The 17,976-nt window shown below is 41.3% G+C and overlaps 1 protein-coding gene across 1 annotated transcript; it reads left to right on the top strand.

Annotated features, from left to right (window-relative positions):
* The first annotated feature begins 481 nt into the window (after positions 1-481).
* Positions 482-16,323, top strand: LOC144534408 (protein O-GlcNAcase). The gene is made up of 17 exons (XM_078276318.1): positions 482-645; positions 2,689-2,740; positions 5,377-5,474; positions 5,887-6,017; positions 6,842-7,013; positions 7,120-7,218; positions 8,780-9,049; positions 10,331-10,417; positions 10,624-11,078; positions 11,182-11,356; positions 11,781-11,837; positions 12,227-12,312; positions 12,484-12,588; positions 13,707-13,798; positions 14,004-14,193; positions 15,527-15,686; positions 16,119-16,323. Exons 1-17 carry the CDS (start codon positions 606-608, stop codon positions 16,253-16,255), a joined length of 2,406 nt encoding a protein of 801 aa, XP_078132444.1. The 5' UTR covers positions 482-605; the 3' UTR covers positions 16,256-16,323.
* Positions 16,324-17,976: the final 1,653 nt, after the last annotated feature.

The raw sequence follows: 17,976 nt of genomic DNA, 5'->3' as shown, positions 1-17,976 counted from the left end.
ATTATCAACGTTGTTAGATACACCTGAGGTTTTCTTGTTATGTCAAAATGTCTGCCATATAAATCCCATTGCACAAACAGCCTACATTAGTATTTAAGCATTAAGTAGGCCTATAACAAATCAAATGAAAAATTGGTATCAGTGTGAGAGTATAATTTACTTCGTAATTTAGACTAAGGGTCTCTGCTCTATGTTGTCTCTTTATTTTAGCATAACTGCTGTTTTTTTTGTAGTAATTAGTTATTAGTGTCAATCTGTCACCACCGAATAAAGTAGGATAGGCTTATCTCTATTATAATTTTGCTGAGTAAACTCAACCACCACAAACGACTTCTTTTTCACTGTCACTTTTGTTGTTAAAATGTTTCTTTTCTTTCATGAGCATACAGTAAGTTGTAGAAAGCAGGAGCTTCCGCCGAGCACCTGAACGCAGCACCAGCGTAACAGCGTTGTAGACAGAAGGAGAGGGGAGAGGAGGAGGTGGAGGCAGATCGAGGAGAAGTATGAAGAATATCCCCGGTATCTAAGCTAACAGACGGGAAGAGCATCTCGTCCTCCCTCGCTCGTTAAGGGCCGACTGGAAACGGAGGGCGGCTGAGGACAGGATGGAAGAGAAGAAGCCGTTTATTTGTGGGGTGGTGGAAGGTACAGTAAGCTCGGCCGTCTTCGTAACTGACCTCCTGTCAGATCATGTGATTTTTTTTCTTACCTAGGTGAGACGATTTTGAATAGACCACCGTTTGACCTATATTTAAGCATTGATTTGTCACTTACTGCAGGTGAAGGGGGGCGCGGGAGTGGCAATGTGTGTATGAACACTGACGTACGTAGGTTGTAAAGGTCTTTATGAGATGATGTGGTGGTGATCAGCCAGGCTTGAAGTGGAGATCAAAGAGCAGGCGGTGTAAAGAATTCAGTACTGTCTGCTGGTTCCAAGGCTGCAGCCCAAGGAATCTGGGTAATGGCTAGTGGTAACGAAGATGATGACATTTGATATTGACAATGATGGTGAAGGTGAAGATGATGATTGAGAAGGTAGGCCTAATTATGATAATAATGATGATTTGTTGTGATGACATGACCGTAGTTATGATGATGGTGGAGGTGCTGTGACAGATGATGTGAGGAAGAACACTACCAACAAAGGATGATGATAGTGGTGATAATAATGAAGGAAAATTGAAGGGCCTCAATAAAAAATAAATAAAAAAAATGCCAATGAAGAGTATTGATGATGATGAAAATGGTGGGAATAATGGAGATACAAAAATAGGAGGATAGGATAACCACAGCACTAGCAGTGGTGACATTAATTACATTAATGACGCTACAGGTTATGCCAATGACAAAGCAGGGTACAGACTAATTACTGCAGACAATGGTGAAGAAGAAGAAGCAATTGATGATGATAATTGCAAAAGAAGGTGGTAACTGTAATAAGACATTATGCTGCAAATATGTATCTCATTATATGCTGCAAGTATAGACCCTGACAATAATAACATAAATATTGTTTTCTGTGTAAGAAAACCGGAAGGATTTCTAATGTTTTTTCACAAGATAATAATCTAGAATCCTGAATAGCATGAACAGGTGATAAACTGCAGATCTGTTCTCATCATTTCTGTCAGTGTCACTGCTGAATCTCTGAGTCATCAAAAGATGGATTCAATGCTAACAGTTGTTTATTTTTATAGTTGCACAGTCATGAAACCACACTGTATTGTGTTGAGTTATTATGGAGATGATTATGTGATTTCATGTAATCACAAGTAGACATAAAGATGCCTTGTCAAAACTGTTGGCTGTGGGGAGAACAGATCGATATGCTGCTAAAATGAAGTGGAAATATGTCATCTTTGTATTTAAGGTCTGTTTTATCGCTAATTAATCGATTAACTAAGTCTATGAAATGTCAGGTAATAGTGAAAAACCACCACCAGTCCAAACCCCCAAATGTAATTCAGTGACAAAAAAACTGTGCTTTTCCTATTATGTCAAAATGTCTGCTGTGAAAAAGGTCCATTGCTAACACACACACACATCCAATAGAGTTAGTAATTCGGTCTGGCTAATTGGGGAGCACTCTGCAGGACACACACACGTACACAGGTAGTGCACGTGCACACCAAAATGCACACTCCCAACGTACATGCAGGAGAAAGCAGTCTGGATTGTTAGTGGATCAGATTTACTTCTCACCCACTTACTGTACACACTTGCACTCATACGCACACACGCACGTACGCACACACACACACACACACACACACACACACACACACACACACACACACACACACACACTGCAGACTTATTCCTTATTAAAAAAAAAAACACAAGCGAGTGGCACTGGAGATGCTCCCATTTCTAAAAATAGAAAATGTGATGGAGGGTGTAGCTGGAGATAATTAATGCCTCTGCCAAACACAGAGGGGATGTGACCAAGCGAGCACTGGAAGAGCTTGCATACATTCAGTACTGTAGTTGTGTTCAGTAGCGGATAACTGTCCAGTTTGTGATTAATTGCTACAGAGCTTGGAACAAAAAAAAAAAGTAGAGCCATAGAACCTCATTATATGATGTATGCTAAAAACATACAATAAACATAAAATGCTAAACAGTGTGGGAAAATAACATTTGCAGCAAAGATAAAGTAACATATGTTTTATTTGTTTCCCTCTGCAGGTTTCTATGGGAGGCCATGGACTATGGATCAGAGGAAGGTTCTCTTCCAATGGTAAGTCTGTAAGCATTCTTTAAAGTAGCTTGAACACTGAAATGAACCTGGTGTCTGCCAGCCTGCATGCACTATACTGTCTGTGAGCACAGGTGCCCATACGTCTAGTTAACCTGGTCAGAGGGGATGTTTTTATGTGGTGGTTCTTCACATAAGTAGTGTGAGCTCAGAAGCTACTGACCTGACGCTGTGGGCTAAATCCAGTTGCAGGCCTCTATATCAGTGATAAATCTGAGATAAATCACTGATGCAGAATGACTCCATAGCAAAGGGCAGGCTCATCCTCAGTCCTGAGGCTCAGCCGTGGATGACAGGAGGGGGAGAGGGAGGGGGCAGATACTGCATTTTGTTATAGTGGACGGAGAAAGAAGATCGAAGATGGGATCATTTTACTCCATAGATATTATCTCAGCCATGTTAGCAGTGTTTAGCAGTGACCTTTCCTCTGCGGCAACATAAGGTTTCATTTGTGGATGAATTATACCTTACCTTTGCATCTAGTGCCATTATCAGGTCTAAAAGTCTATCTATACTTTCTATTTCTAGGTCAAAATGTCCATAAGGTACAGCCTCAGCTTGTTGATCTACATCCTAAAGTGTAGTTTATTTAATGGCACAAATATTCACTGTTTCCCAGGGTTGATTATGCTTAGGGTTGAAAAGCCTCTTAAAGTTAAGATGACCACAGATCTCCACAATAAAATGTACCTATTGAAATGTGAGAAAGCTCTGGCATACTATGCTGCCTTGCAAAGAAGGATGAATGAATGGTAATACAAATAGTTTCCCCCCCACATTTTCTTAAACTGGAATCAGTATATTTATGTAATCCTAATACAGAATATATGTGTCCTTGTTGCCTTTATAGAGGGAAGATTTTGCTCTACCCGTGGCTCTTTATTTAGCAACATCTTTTTTTCCATGCAGAGACTTTCACACCAGGGAGCTGCTCAGCACAACCACACTCTTTATGTGGAGCGATACCAGTGAAGTGCTATAACAGGTTGTCTTCTGCAAAGCACAACGTAGAACTTATGGGAAAAAAGCCATTTAAGCAGATAAAGTCAGCATCCAAGATAATCAAATGTTCTATGAGACAGTAATCTAAATCAGGGCCGCAGGGTCATGAGCCGCAGGGTGTGAAACCAAGGCAGCTCCTTTATTGAGACTGCCACGGCAGTCTTAAACAGCTCCCAAAGAGACAAGCTCTTTGAGCTTGAATCAGCTCGCAGTGATTTCCATGACAGTGAACTACAGTGGAATACTAAAAGATCATCTCGAAGTAAGAAAACACACACACAAGTGCCATTTTAGACCTATTAATGAAAATGAAAACATGAACACGCTGATAATGGGGCAACAGTGTGTTGAGTATGAATTGATGCTCTAATGAAGGATGTGGCATTCCCTTTTTATGTAAATTGATATTACCCCATGTGTATACCGTGTCGTTAGTAGGGAACCAATTAAGTGTTGATGACACACTGATTTTTACAAATGAGTGAAGGTACATAAATCCCTGTTGGGTACTGTGACACAGTTTTGTGGTTCAACAGCCAATAGCGACAGCCGATTCTACATCCCCTGAGATAGGTTGTTCCCCCTGCTCTCTGCTTTCCTCTGTTCTTAAACATTGGGACCAAATCCTTATAGCACACTGTTTCTGTTCCTATTCATCTTACGATAAACTGTATAAAATATAATATTTTGGAAACAATCATGACCAAGTCACTATAATGTGTCCCTAAACTTGTGTTAAAATGTTCAGGTGATAACATGCTTTACTATGAGGATGAATTGATATTCACAGAAGCTGAGTGTGTGGGTTTTTTAGGTTTATATATAGATCACCCAAGTGTTGGGTGCAGGCAAAATTCACACATGCAAGTTTGGCAGATTAGGGCTGTGAATGTGTGAACAGTATGAAAGTGTGTGTCTGATTGTGTGTTTTAATGGAGGTAGGTTGCAGCCTTGTGGAGGCGACTTACATACCATCTGTCCAGGAAATGAAGCAGGGAGAGAGAGAGAGAGAACATAGTCCACCCACAAATGGCAAGGATGATGAGAGCTGGTCCCTGTCCAGAGAGAGAGAGAGAGAGAGAGAGCAATATTCATGTTTTTGTGTGATGCAGCTATTGTTTTCATTCCTAGTACTATGCTCTATTTATAATTCAGGAGTTCATTTCCTGCTACTGTGGCGGCCATGGAGCCCCACGATCGATACAGTGGATCTATTTTCTTGCTGCTTGTTGTTCTGGGTATTTTTTCACCTCCCTCTATCCTCGTCTCTCTCTCTCTCTCCACGGCTCCTACAGTACATTCATTACAATTGTGGAAATGATGGATACAATATGTACAGTTGAACAATTGAATCGATTATATTTTCAAAGTTTTTGAAAAGTGATTTGCAGAGTTTAAAGAATTTCAAAGTTCTCGCACTCTAAAAAGCTTTATAAACACTCTCACTGTAAAAGAAACAAAACAACAGATTTGAAGTTTGAAAAAAAGAATGTTCTTCCTCTTCCATTTTTTTGTTGCAGATTCACAGATTTAGCAATGAAATGATTAAAACTCTGAAGCACTTCAGTTACATTCTCCCTCCCCATGCCTCCTCTGTCCATGACTTTCTGTGCCAGGATGCAAAGTTGGGGGTTGAACACCTACCTGTACGGCCCAAAAGATGACCTGAAACACAGGCTGTTGTGGAGAGAAGTCTACTCTCATGAAGAGGAGGGTAAGAACATCCCATTCATCCATCCATCTATCCATCTGACTATCTATTCAAACATTTATCCACCAATATGTGCATCCAAGTCTTACTAAGTCTGAGAAATTGCAAGCTGACTGCACACTAGAGGCTTACTGGTTTCAGATCTGTACCAGAACTGCCCTAGGACGTTTGTCTCCAAACAGGGCTCAATATTATCTATCCCAAATATAAAATTGCCTTTTGACATTACTGGTGAATTTGTTTTTTTATATCCATCCTAAATGCATCAACAGTTTTTTATGTTGCCCATCATATTATTTCTATAGTACCCTAGAAGACTGTGTGGTGTTCGGATCAGATCAGAAACATTTAAATGTTGCATGAAGAGTCTGGTGATGTTTAGCATTCTCAGACATGTGTAATCATCGTCTCTCAGGTCAGTTGCGTACTCTCATCAAGGAGGCCCAGTCAAGAGGCCTGAAGTTTGTTTACGCCCTCTCACCTGGTCAGGACATCGTCTTCTCCTCTTCCTGTGACCTGACACTACTCAAACGCAAACTGAGACAGGTATGAGGCACAATAAGATAAGGAATACTACACAGGAATAGGCCTGTAACAATTATTACATCATTTTTTAATTACATAATCGCGGTTTATTTGTTTAACCGCAATTAATTGCTGACAATAGCTAAGGTCCTAAGGGCTGACTGTTGATGGTAATTGTCAGTTTTATGTTCACTTAAGAAACAAATACAGTGTTTTGTTGTAATGAAGAGGCGCGGTTTACTTCATAGGCTGTGTACTTGTGTTACTAAATTATCTGGGTCACATAACGGTGATATAACCAAACGATGTATTCCAGGGAATAGTAGTCTCTGGAATTCCTTACCACCCCAACTTAGAAACATCGATTCATTCCCACATTTCAAATTGTAACTCAAAACACATCTGTTTAAAACTGCCTCTTCCACTTAATGTCAGTTGCTCTGCCTCTTTCTGTTGTTGTTATTTTTGTTGTATTCTTATTTTTTTTGCTGTTTTTAAATGTCTTATGTATCCCTGTACGGTGTCCTTGAGTGCCGAGAAAGGCGCCTTTAAATAAAATGTATTATTATTATTATTATTATTATTATTATTATAGGGATTCATTCAAAACCTTAATTTGTTAGCAAAATTAATACATAAATTAATATATAATGAATTTATTTTAAATTTGACTGAAAGAGACAATTATATTGTTAATCAAACAATTATTTCTGAGACAATTCATCGTAAAGTCAAATTTGGAATTATTGCAGCTCTACACAGCTCAAACTTTTTTTATTTTTTTTTTTATCATTTGAGCCTCCGTTTCTTTTTTCTCTCTGACACATAACCTCTTCTCTCTCCAGGTAGCAGACCTGGGTTGCCAGGCATTTGCCATTCTGTTTGATGACATCGATCACTCCATGTGTCAGGCTGACAGCGAGGCCTTTTCTTCATTCGCCCATGCTCAGGTCACTGTAACCAATGAGATCTATCGGTTCTTGGGGGAACCAGCCGTCTTCCTATTTTGCCCTACAGGTAGGAGTGCTGGAGTTAAATTGGAACGTTTGTGGTTATTAAATCTGACTTTTTTTTTAAAATGTTTTACTGCTGATGAAATATACCTGTTTCTCTCTCCCTGTAGAGTACTGTGGTTCTCTGTGTTCTCCTAGTGTATCAAAGTCTCCCTACCTGCAGACTGTTGGAGAGGACCTGCTCCCCAACATAGCAGTGATATGGACAGGTGAGACGCATGCACGTTTGCATACATCTATTAAATCTATTATTGATAAACTAGTTGATTTAACTAATTATAATTGATATAAATCACACATTTAAACTGTGTAATGTGGCTGTATTCCTGCAGATATCAACCAGAGTCTGTTTCTTGTTTTGTGTTTTTTTTTGCCTTATTAGTTGGCAAATGCAAATGACATGCAAATAGGTGCAGGCACAGCTCCACACACAACCTCCTCCAAAGACTCAAAAAAGATTTAGATTCACATCCACCCACACCATATAGAAGGGAAGTGGAAACACACACAAGCATCTACACACATTATCGCCTACTCTCTTTCAGTTCTTTTGTTGCTTGTCTTTATTTTTCTACCTCGGAACTACTCTCTGCTAGCCTCTTTATTGTTGTAGCAAGATAGTTACAATTTTCCTTGGCGATGTTACATTGTAAGCTACAGCTTTTATGTAGCTGTTTCACTTGGGTCTGCGTTCCAACTTTCCAGAGGTGGAAAGAGTACTACATTAGCAACACGAGCCCTGATGTCCTAACCAACAATTCCATTTCCATCGACGTCACTTTGCAGCCTTTTCATACAACTGACTATCAATAATAAAAAGCCTATGCAATCGCCTTTCTAAGCGTAGCTTTACTACAGTAGAATTAACCAGAAAAGTGACAAAACTGAGACAACTATACAAAAAAGACAGAGAATAAATAAAGTCTCTGGACACCACAGCGGGTGCAACAAGCGTTTTTAAGCCAGTTAAATGAAATAGTCTGACGCTTCTTATAGAATCAACAGCAGAATAAAACGTCACAGAGGCAACAACACAGAGATGTATAAACAGTATGAACTCCACAGCGGATGCAGCCACAAACACCAAACCCCAAACACACATGAGACTGCAGTTTTTAGTAGCACATGCACACAACTACGTTGCTAGGCACCACAGTGGTTGTTCTCATCTGGAGAGTGAGTTCAGTGGGTTCGTTGTACTCACCTGTCTGCACTGCAAAGTCGTCCACAATCTGCTCCAGGTTCAACTTCTCTGCTCGTTCATTCTCAATACATAGTCCGATCAGCCTCTCCGTCCCAGTATAACCAGTCCCTGTTTCTCTGTGTTCCTCCAAGTTTTCAAATATGTTGAGCTGAATGAGAACCTGCGGTCACAGGGAATTCTCGTATGTATCATGTATCATTTCCGGAGTGTCACCTTAATGGAGCTGTGCCCTCCTGCTGCCGCAGACAAACTAGCAGCTTCTTTTCTGCTGCAGCTGCTGCTTTAGCTCCTTTCTTTTGTTCCTTTCTCTTTTCTTTTGTGATTTGACATGTAGCAAAGTCCAATACTTGTGATTGAAAAGTACACATTTTTAGTACACAGAAAATCAACTTTGTTACAATAACGAGAGTAAATGTAATGTAACTTCCACCCCTGCTTATTGGTCTGAACGTGCCTGAGGAATAAGGAGAGAAGCTCCTGTTGTCTCCCTCAGAATTCAGCGGTGTGTTTCTCAAAGCTTTAGGCTTCCACTTGTCAACCTTTTCTCTTCACTCTCGGCCCCACAGGCAGTAAGGTCATCTCCAGGAAACTGTCTGTAGACTGTCTGGCTGAGGTGGAATCTGTCCTCCAGCGCTCCCCGCTCATCTGGGACAACCTGCACGCTAATGACTATGACTCCAGACGTCTCTTCCTGGGGCCTTTTAAGGGCAGAGAGCCTCAGCTGAGAAGCCACCTGAGAGGCCTGTTACTCAACCCCAACTGCGAGTTTGAAGCCAACTATATCCCTCTCCATTCGCTGGCGAGCTGGTACAGAACTGGAAAAAAGGAGAGAAAAGGTGAGGTGATCAGTGAAGGGAAGGATAGGGCAGAGGATTATGGAGCAGTTGGAAGTAGCAGTGATGAGACCGGAGATGTCCCGAGTTAATAAACTATAATTAGCTCTCACAGAACAGAGCCATGTACAGTTAGTCCCTCTGCTTCCTGGAGAAATGTTTAAAAAGTCAGTGTTGCTTGGCAACTAACACAATTTTGTCTGATATCACTTAACAAATAAATGAAGTTGTAGGAATTAAAGCTCCATCTGTTGTCCTGGACAGAGTTACTCAATAAGCTTTCAGCTGTAGTTACACAGAATAAAAATAGTTCCCTTATACGAAGTTACACAATTCACCAATTTCATCAATCTCCATCTGCTCTCACAGCAAAGTGGATCTATTTACAGAGATTGTTAAGAGATGACATCTTTCGGATTAGTCTATTTCATACAAAGTGAATTGATTCTTGAGGTTATATATTTGAAGTATACTGTAAAGACTTTGTTAGAATTCTATGATAGTGGAGCTGTTATAGCCCTTTCATCACCTTAATCTGATGTTTGTTTCCTATTCATTGCACTTCATTTAATATTACAGTAAAACACATGAGAATGCTGCCAGAGAAAGAAAGAGGAAACAGTTGGATGGAAAAATGTAGGAGAGAAAACCACTGTAGCGTGTAATGCTGTTCTGAAGACGAGCAGGGAGGGGTGGTGATGGAGGAATAATTGTGTGGTGTGATGAAGGAAGAAGAACAGGAAGGTCCCGCTGTGGAGGAGAAACAAGGCCGAGAAATGGGCTTCAAGGGAGGGCATGAGAAAAGAGATGAAGGGGAGGCTGAAGCCTGCGATGTGGATGGAATTTTTACAGAGACATGACATCTACCAGCGATAGCTGTCATTTCAGACGACATCATTGATAGTCACGGATGAGAAAGAAGCCTTTTATGTCTTCATAATTTTCCAAATACAGACATGACGTAATATAGCAGTATTTCCAGCATACTGTAAGTACAGTAGGGTATGTTGGTTTATCCATCAACAGAGCAGAAAACACAAGATAAGTTGTGTATCTTCTTTTCAGTAAGGGTGTGTATCTTCTTTTCTGGTCTAGTATTGCATACATATTGCAGATACAGGAGAGGTGTGTGTTGTCTGTTTGTCCACCAAAACATGTCCAACTGAAATTAACATCACAGACTGTGATTGTGCAAATTAATTTGGCAGTGGTTTTCCTGTACTGAATGAATATGAGTAGTTTAGTATCCTCATATATAATATAACAATGTTTTTAATGGTCTAGATGAGGAGTGTGAATACTGTCCTGATAGAGCTCTGTCTGCTGCTCTACATGATTGGATGCAGGAACTCAACCAACCACTACAAGCAGGTAAGAAACTAGTGTTGACATTAGACTGGACTCAAACTATTTACCTGCTCTGTCACTTTCATGAATGAGTGGACCAGTGAAATCAATTTATATCTTGACCGCATTATTTCAGCACTGTTGACCAAATTTGGAAGGTTCCCAACAAAATGCCTTTTGGCCACAGTGTTACATTTGTAACATAACTTTTTTTTTTTTAATCATTACAGGTCGACAGAGCACACGAGCAGACCAGCGTTCCTCTGCTCCAACAACTCGCTGCAAAACTCCTGACAAATCCGACTGCCCTTCCACAATCAGAGAAACCTCTGCCGTGGCCAAGCTCCCCGTTTTCCCCCTGAACTCCAGCTCACCCCCATCGTCACCCACTAAGGTCAAGGGGGAGATGGAGGGACGAGAGGGGGAGAAGAAGAGTCAACCCAATCACCAACCTCAAGGATCCAGGCCTAGTGCACCCCCAGGCAGGGGACAGAAGGCCCAGGGCTGGGGGCTCTGTGGTGGGAAGGGCCTACTAAGTGAGACCCAGGTGCGGCTGCTGGTTGGTCTTTATTATCTGCCCCACGAGCATGGCCCGTCTGCCCAGAAACTGCTGCAGGACCTGACCTGGCTGAAAGCAAACTGCCACCTGGTCAGCGCCAACAGCAAGAAGACACCACCTCTGAAGGTTAGCGTGCGTTTTGTGTAGATTTCCTGTTGGTGAAATTTGAATTGTGAAGTGCAGGATTCATAATTGTGAGTGTTTTTGTACTTTTTATGTGTTTTCTCAGATTGATGAGTGGCGTGGCCGGTCCTCCAGGGTCCTGTCCCTGTGTGAAGACATAGCACAGCTGCACTGCAGTGTGGTGAGCGGGGCCAACAGGGCTGTGCTCTATGACCTTTACCCTTATGTGTGGGACCTGAGGAACACGGCTCTGGTGGCAAAAGCATTCATATGCTGGCTGGGTGAGTCTAAAGAGAAGCAGGAAACTATGGGAATACAGAATAACATAATGTGCTTGACTGTATTGTACTTCTATATACTGTGTGTGGTTACTATTGTCGTACTGTTACTGGGCTGTACAATACTGCACTATATTGCACATACATCTTCTATGCTATACTAGAATGAGTCTACTCGAATAGCTATTCTCTGGACTCGTGACTCGACTTGGACTCAAAGTCAGGTAATGGTCACTCGACTAAGACTCGACTCGGACTCTTCTTTGGTGACTAGGACTTGGACTCAGACTCAAACACTGGGGACTTGACAGTTGGTGACTCGTCTACAACAGTGACAAGTAGTATGCTATGCTATACTATTCTTTGTTATCCTACTATAACGTACTATATACTCTAATCTAACCCCCCACTCACCTATCTCACTCAGATGGGCGTGTGCTGAGTGACAGCTCCACCCTGGCCACCTGGAGGAACTGCTTCCACTGTGAGTAGGCATTCTAGCTCTTTGTCCCCCTATCTATGCCTGAAATAACTACAGTAACTACAAGTAGCCTCTGCTGTACAAATCATTCCTATCTAAAGTGAATTCAGTCTGAAAATGTTCCACTATTAACCCAACATCTAATCATTATTTCTCAGCACTAGCTTAGATGAGCTCACTGAACCACCAGTTATGCTTCAAATATTTATGGCACCAGCATAAAAACTGAAAAAGCAGTTCATTTCATCTCTTGAGGAGCTGTAATGCAGTTAAACACTGCACTTTTATGCTGGCATGAATATTTAAAGCTGATTTAACTGTGCCATCATTTTCCATCTGTACTGGCATTTCATGATGTCATCTGACTGACATTTGGTTCTTGTCTGTGGAAGGGTGTGGGAAGACCACAGGGGCAGACCAACTGGGAGTGGAGTCAGAACCATGGACGTTCAAAGGGGGCGTGTCTGGGGAGGTGCAGGTAGGGTGTGTTTGTATAGCACAAAATGTACATAGGTTTTGTGAATTAATCCTCATGTTTTTTTATTGTGCATGAGTCCATGTTTGTATTTTTGAATTATTAATGTGTCATTGAAGTTCAATCGTTTTATATCTGCGTAACGTCTGTGTGTGTGTGTGTGTGTGTGTGTAGATGCTTCTACCAATAGGCAGCAGCAGTGATCTCTTCACTCATCCTCCTCCTCTCTTCCCTACTTCTCGTCTCTATAACATCAGGCCCTACCACAGCAAGGACAAGGTAGGAGAAGTCCCTCGCAAATGGTATTGTTTCACACATAACGCCAGGATTATTCATGGAATATCATAGAAGTTGTCAAAGAGATGCATTAAAGATAGGGAAAGTCAAGGAATATTTTAGAAGTTTGTACAGTTGCAATCACTGCATCAAATGCATGACTTTAGCATAGCTGCTGTAGATACCATACTATTTACCCCTTTAGAAAAAATGTTTTAGGTCATGCATACGCTCTAACTTAGTGATATAAAGTCATGGAAGATTTGTAAGATTTTCTGACCGTGCCACAGTAGTATCCTTAAAGGACGATTCCGGCGCAAAATGAACCTAGGGGTTAATAACATGTGTATACCGAGTCGAACGTTCTCTGGGATCTGTTTTCATGCTAATCGAATGCGTCTCTAGCTTTAAACAAGCTACCGCAAACGGTGGTTAGCTGCTAACGCTACCTTTCGGGGCAGATGGTAAATCGCTATTTCTGTACCACTAAAAAGACTCAAAATAGCACCACACTTCCACGGTAGCATAATGAGGGTCCCTACATGTAAACTGAAGCATTGAGAACTTTGTAAGTTGTACAGACAGTTTATTAAAAAGATAGTTTAGAAAGACAGTACCGTTCACGTATACAGGCAGGCGCCATCTTGCACGATCAACGCAGTGCAACCAGTTTTTAATAAACTGTCTGTACACTTACAAAGTTCTCAATGCTTCGGTTTACATGTAGGGACCCTCATTATGCTACCGTGGAAGTGTGGTGCTATTTTGAGCCTTGTTAGTGGTACAGAAATAGCGATTTACCATCTGCCCCGAAAGGTAGCGTTAGCAGCTAACCACCCGTTTGTGGTAGCTTGTTAAACGCTAGAGACGCATTCGATTAGCATGAACACATGTCCCAGAGAACGTTCGACCCGGTACACGTTATTAACCCCTAGGTTCATTTTGCGCCGGAATTGTCCTTTAAATGGAGAAAAGAGTTCTTAAAAGACCCAGATTATTCAGTCACCATTTTTAGTTTAACATTTACACAATGTTGTAGGGAAACATGCAGTGTAATAGTCTGGGGCATGAAGCATGAAATTATTTTTTCATTGTGTGTGTGTATGTGTGTGTGTGTCTAGTTGGAGTTGTATCGGATGGTGCGCCAACTCCACCTGAGGACTCAGGGTGGCCAAGAGTCCAGTGCTTCTCACCCAGATATCATAGGAGACAGGTGTGTGCTTGAGAGAGAGAGAGAGAGAGAGAGAGAGAGAGAGAGAGAGAGAGAGAGAGAGAGAGAGAGAGCGAGGGAGAGAGAGAGAGAGAGAGAGAGTAATCTTGTGCTTTGCAAAAACATTTCCAGAATGGACATTTATCACATTGGAATACTACTGTATAATCACATATTTTTGAAATAGTAATGTCTTTCATTTCAATAGATGTCTCGGACCGTGCCTGGCGTTGTGCCCAGAGTACTGTTTCATCCTGGAGGATGAGCTGGGTGCGTGTGGCTGTGTGTTGGGCATTTTGGATGTTCGTTCCTTTGCCAAGCGGTGTCAGGCCAGCTGGATGCCTGCCATGAGGGACAAATACCCACCTAAAGGGGGCAACACACACCCCAACACACAGGTGAAAGTCATTAAACATCCTTTTTTTTAACCTTACTGTAACTATTCTGTCATTCTGAAGGGTACAGGAGTTTTAACAGACACACCCAACACACAGGTAAAATTATGCACATAAATGTTGAGACGTACCTGCAGTTACACCATCTGGATCCCTCTGTGACGGACTAATAACACACGGGGAAGTGGGTGGCACACACAGGTAAACAAAGCAAATTACACACACACACACACACGCACTCACACACACACACAAAATAACATACAGATTAACACACACCACGAGTGGAAACTATGGACACTATGGGGTCTTAGCTTCTGTATCTTCAGTGCACAACATAAACATACAGACCTGGCAACCAGATTTGTGTTGCCAGGCGCATGTACTGTAGTGCAACAGTGATGCAGTTGTAAACAGCAAGAATAGGTGGTAGTTTTGGTAGACGTATGCACCATTCAAATTAATCTTCCTCTTGATTGACAAGACATAATTAATTATGTTTGATAAGTACATAATTGTAAATATAGAGCACTTACATTAGTATAGTATCTTTGTTCGAAAAATGGGGTGAGATACTGCGCTTGGTTCCAATGTCATCCACCATGACAAAGAGTTGAGTGATCTCAGGCAAAGAGCCAAACAGAGCGGGCGGTGAGCAACAGGGACAGTCAGTCCCTGACATCTGTGGAGGACTGATCTGCCCACTCTGTGCGTCATGGTGCACACTGACAGTCCCACTTTGGATTTGGTCATTCACACTGCAGCCACAGGTGTATGAGGGTAGAAGCGATTGCATGACTTCTGTTCCTGCTTGATTAGGCATGGGAACATAACAGCATGCAGTTAGTTTTAGTTACTTATACTGTCCTTCCTCATAAAGCTGACTCTGCCTTCAGATATGTTTTGTGAGCATCTCAGACAGGAAGTACATTACACTATTCACAAAGGTCTATGTCTACAAAATAAAAGCTGCGGATGCAGCATAGACTGTTGCTGTTACAAGGCATTGAATATAAGGTCAAACTAAATGTAGTGAAATTTGAATTTATGATTATTAGTCTTTATACTGTCTGTTTATATGTCATTTTGTTGTTAAGTTTCTGGGTAACTTGAAAGTGTAGGAGCAATCAGTCAAATATGGCCCATTAGTAACATCTAGTGGCAGCAGTTGGAAACTACAACAACATAGGAATATATGCATGTCATACGCTTTTCCACAACCCTCCATCAAACAAGCAGTAAAAATGTACAAACATTTAAGATGAATAGGACAAAGTTAACTGACTTTACCTATGATGATATTGTGAGAGTGTCCCTGTGTCTCTCCTCCATGTAGGACTTGATCCAGCTGATGGAGGAGGACCAGGGAGAGTACCCAGACTCTCTCATCTATCACTTCCCCTCTCAGCTGCGACTGGACGCCCTGCCAGAGCTGGTGGACGTCAGCGTCAGCCGCACCCTGCTCACTGCCCTCCTCACTGCACTTAAGGCCAACGGTAAGGACAGGGTGTTGTTGAGTCATTGTATCAGTGTGTGTGTGTGTTTGTGCCTTATTTGCTTTCAACTGAAACTGAAAACCATTAACCCTCACTTCTGACAAAATTAAGGTATATGGTACGACATGAAATATCCACATACCTCTGTGCAGTGTGCGAAAACCTTCTCTGGAGGACTCTTTTGTCGATATTAGCATTAGTGCTCACTGGCTCAAGGCTAAACAGAAGAGCAGGGAAATTTGGCAGGTTAAAGCATTGTCGTAATACCATTAAATTTGGTAGTTTTAAAATATGTTTTTGCCTGCCTGCTGGGGATCTGATATTAATTCTGAATGCTAAAAATCTGGATTTTTAAAATGTTCTATGACAGGCTCCCTCAGACTAAAAGATTCTGTATGGTGCATTGTTTTTACATCTTTTCTGTGTGTGCAGGATCTCAGGGTGTGTTCTGCGAGGTGCAGCCAACAGACCGTCAGAGGCTGGAGTTCTTGACAAAAATGGGCTTCCTGGAGATCCTCAGAGGAGAAGCCAGGAGCAGAGAGGGAGTGGTGTTGGGAAGGCTGCTCTGAACACACACTTACACACCACAGACCATGCAGTAGATACACAGAGGCACGCACGCACGCACGCACGCACGCACACACACACAAAGATGTTAGAAACACAGTATGTTCAGTACAGCATAGAGAAGGCTAAGCTCAGCAAAAGCAGGATGTGTATTCTCTCCGTCAAGAGAGAAAACCTTTATTAAAGGGACAATCCTGGATTCCTTTGAGTCTGTGTGGCAGCAGTAATGGGCATAAACCCAGAGGTTTCTAAAGGATTTACAAAATATATAAAAAAAGCTGTGCTAATCTTTCGTGGATTCCACCCCTGGCTACGGATTACAAGATTTAGTCACAAGAAAGTCAACGACAGAATAGTTTGAGATGGGAGCAGAGCAGTAGATTACAGCAGCTATGTGGCATGTGTCATTTACACATGTATCTTTTTTTTTAAAGTGGCTGTCATTATTTGTATTATTATTTCTTCCTGTATGTGACAGGGGTTGCTGATCATTTTCATCCAACCCGCTCTCTGTAGCTTCATATTTACCGTACAGACATGAGAGCGGTATTGATCTTCTAATCTAACTCTCGGCGAGAAAGCTAATAATGGTATTACCCAAAATGTTGAACTATTCCTTTAAGTTGAGGTTGAATAATCCCCTCCTGTACACAACCATGGTTAAGCTGCCACAGTCAATCTTTTGCTCTGCTCCCTCTGCTTCGATCATAAACAATACTTTTTTCCTTAAAAGTTAGGACGTTGTTTTCTAGGTCCTGTCCTGTTGGATAGAGTGTGCTGACAGCAGACTGGACCCAGGCACAGCGTCACTGTTTACACTTGATTAGTTTAGATGAATGTCTACATGCATGAAGAACAAAACATTGTGCGGATGTTCACAAAGTAGGATAAAATGCTACACCAACATTGACACAGACAGACATTTAGAATTTCAGTGGAATGCTCGAACATGGCGACATTAATCATTTTTTTAAATGGACCTTTCGCAGTCATTATAGCTATAAACAAAACAACATGCAAGTGCATGCACGCTACAATTCATCAGAAAAACTAAAATCGTTTTTCAGATTGTGCATGAAAATCATCATGCAGACACACACGTGAAGTTTACACCGGGTTCAATTGGATATACAGACGGATATAATAGATACCTCTCCCTCATTTCAAATATTGTAAAATCACCAGTGAGTATGTATGGTGCATGCGTGGGTACTTTGTACATGGTGTGTGAGTGTGTGCAAACATATCAATTAAGACAGCTGTGTCATTCTGCCTTTTATTCTGAACCATATCTAACACACACACACACACACACACACACACACACACACACACACAAAAAGAAGCACAACAGCACTAACAATCAAATCTTCAATTGAAAGTACATAGAAATACGAATGTTCATTTTTTTTGTAATACAGCTAAAAAAGACACTGTACTGTTTGTGCAAGTATTTATATTTCTACTTTTTTCTGTTTTTAATATTATGCTCGATCAATCACAGACTGAGAGGCACTTTTGTATCTTTTGTCTTGTTACCAACCTCATCACCATCGTCCGTGAGGTAGTTCATGATAAAAGAATTTAGTCCCAAAACAAAAAATGATGTAGACAACAAAATCCTGAAAGCACTGAGACAGAAATGCATGATGCAAAGAAACATTTTAGAAGACGTTATTGTTTGTGGAAGAATGTCACTTCACCTGTATGAAAAAAAACCATC

This window comes from Sander vitreus, chromosome 19 (genome assembly GCF_031162955.1).
Source record: "Sander vitreus isolate 19-12246 chromosome 19, sanVit1, whole genome shotgun sequence".
In the NCBI taxonomy this organism is placed as follows: domain Eukaryota; kingdom Metazoa; phylum Chordata; class Actinopteri; order Perciformes; family Percidae; genus Sander; species Sander vitreus.
This window is presented reverse-complemented; position numbering and strand designations above follow the sequence as displayed.

What these genes read in the sequence shown, in the direction of transcription:
- LOC144534408 (XM_078276318.1), top strand. Translation starts at nt 606, where the DNA reads ATGGAAGAGAAGAAGCCGTTTATTTGTGGGGTGGTGGAAG. An exon ending in CTGGAGGAACTGCTTCCACT is followed by an intron (nt 11,838 to 12,226) that starts GTGAGTAGGCAT and finishes TGTCTGTGGAAG; the next exon opens with GGTGTGGGAAGACCACAGGG. An exon ending in CCAGATATCATAGGAGACAG is followed by an intron (nt 13,799 to 14,003) that starts GTGTGTGCTTGA and finishes TCATTTCAATAG; the next exon opens with ATGTCTCGGACCGTGCCTGG.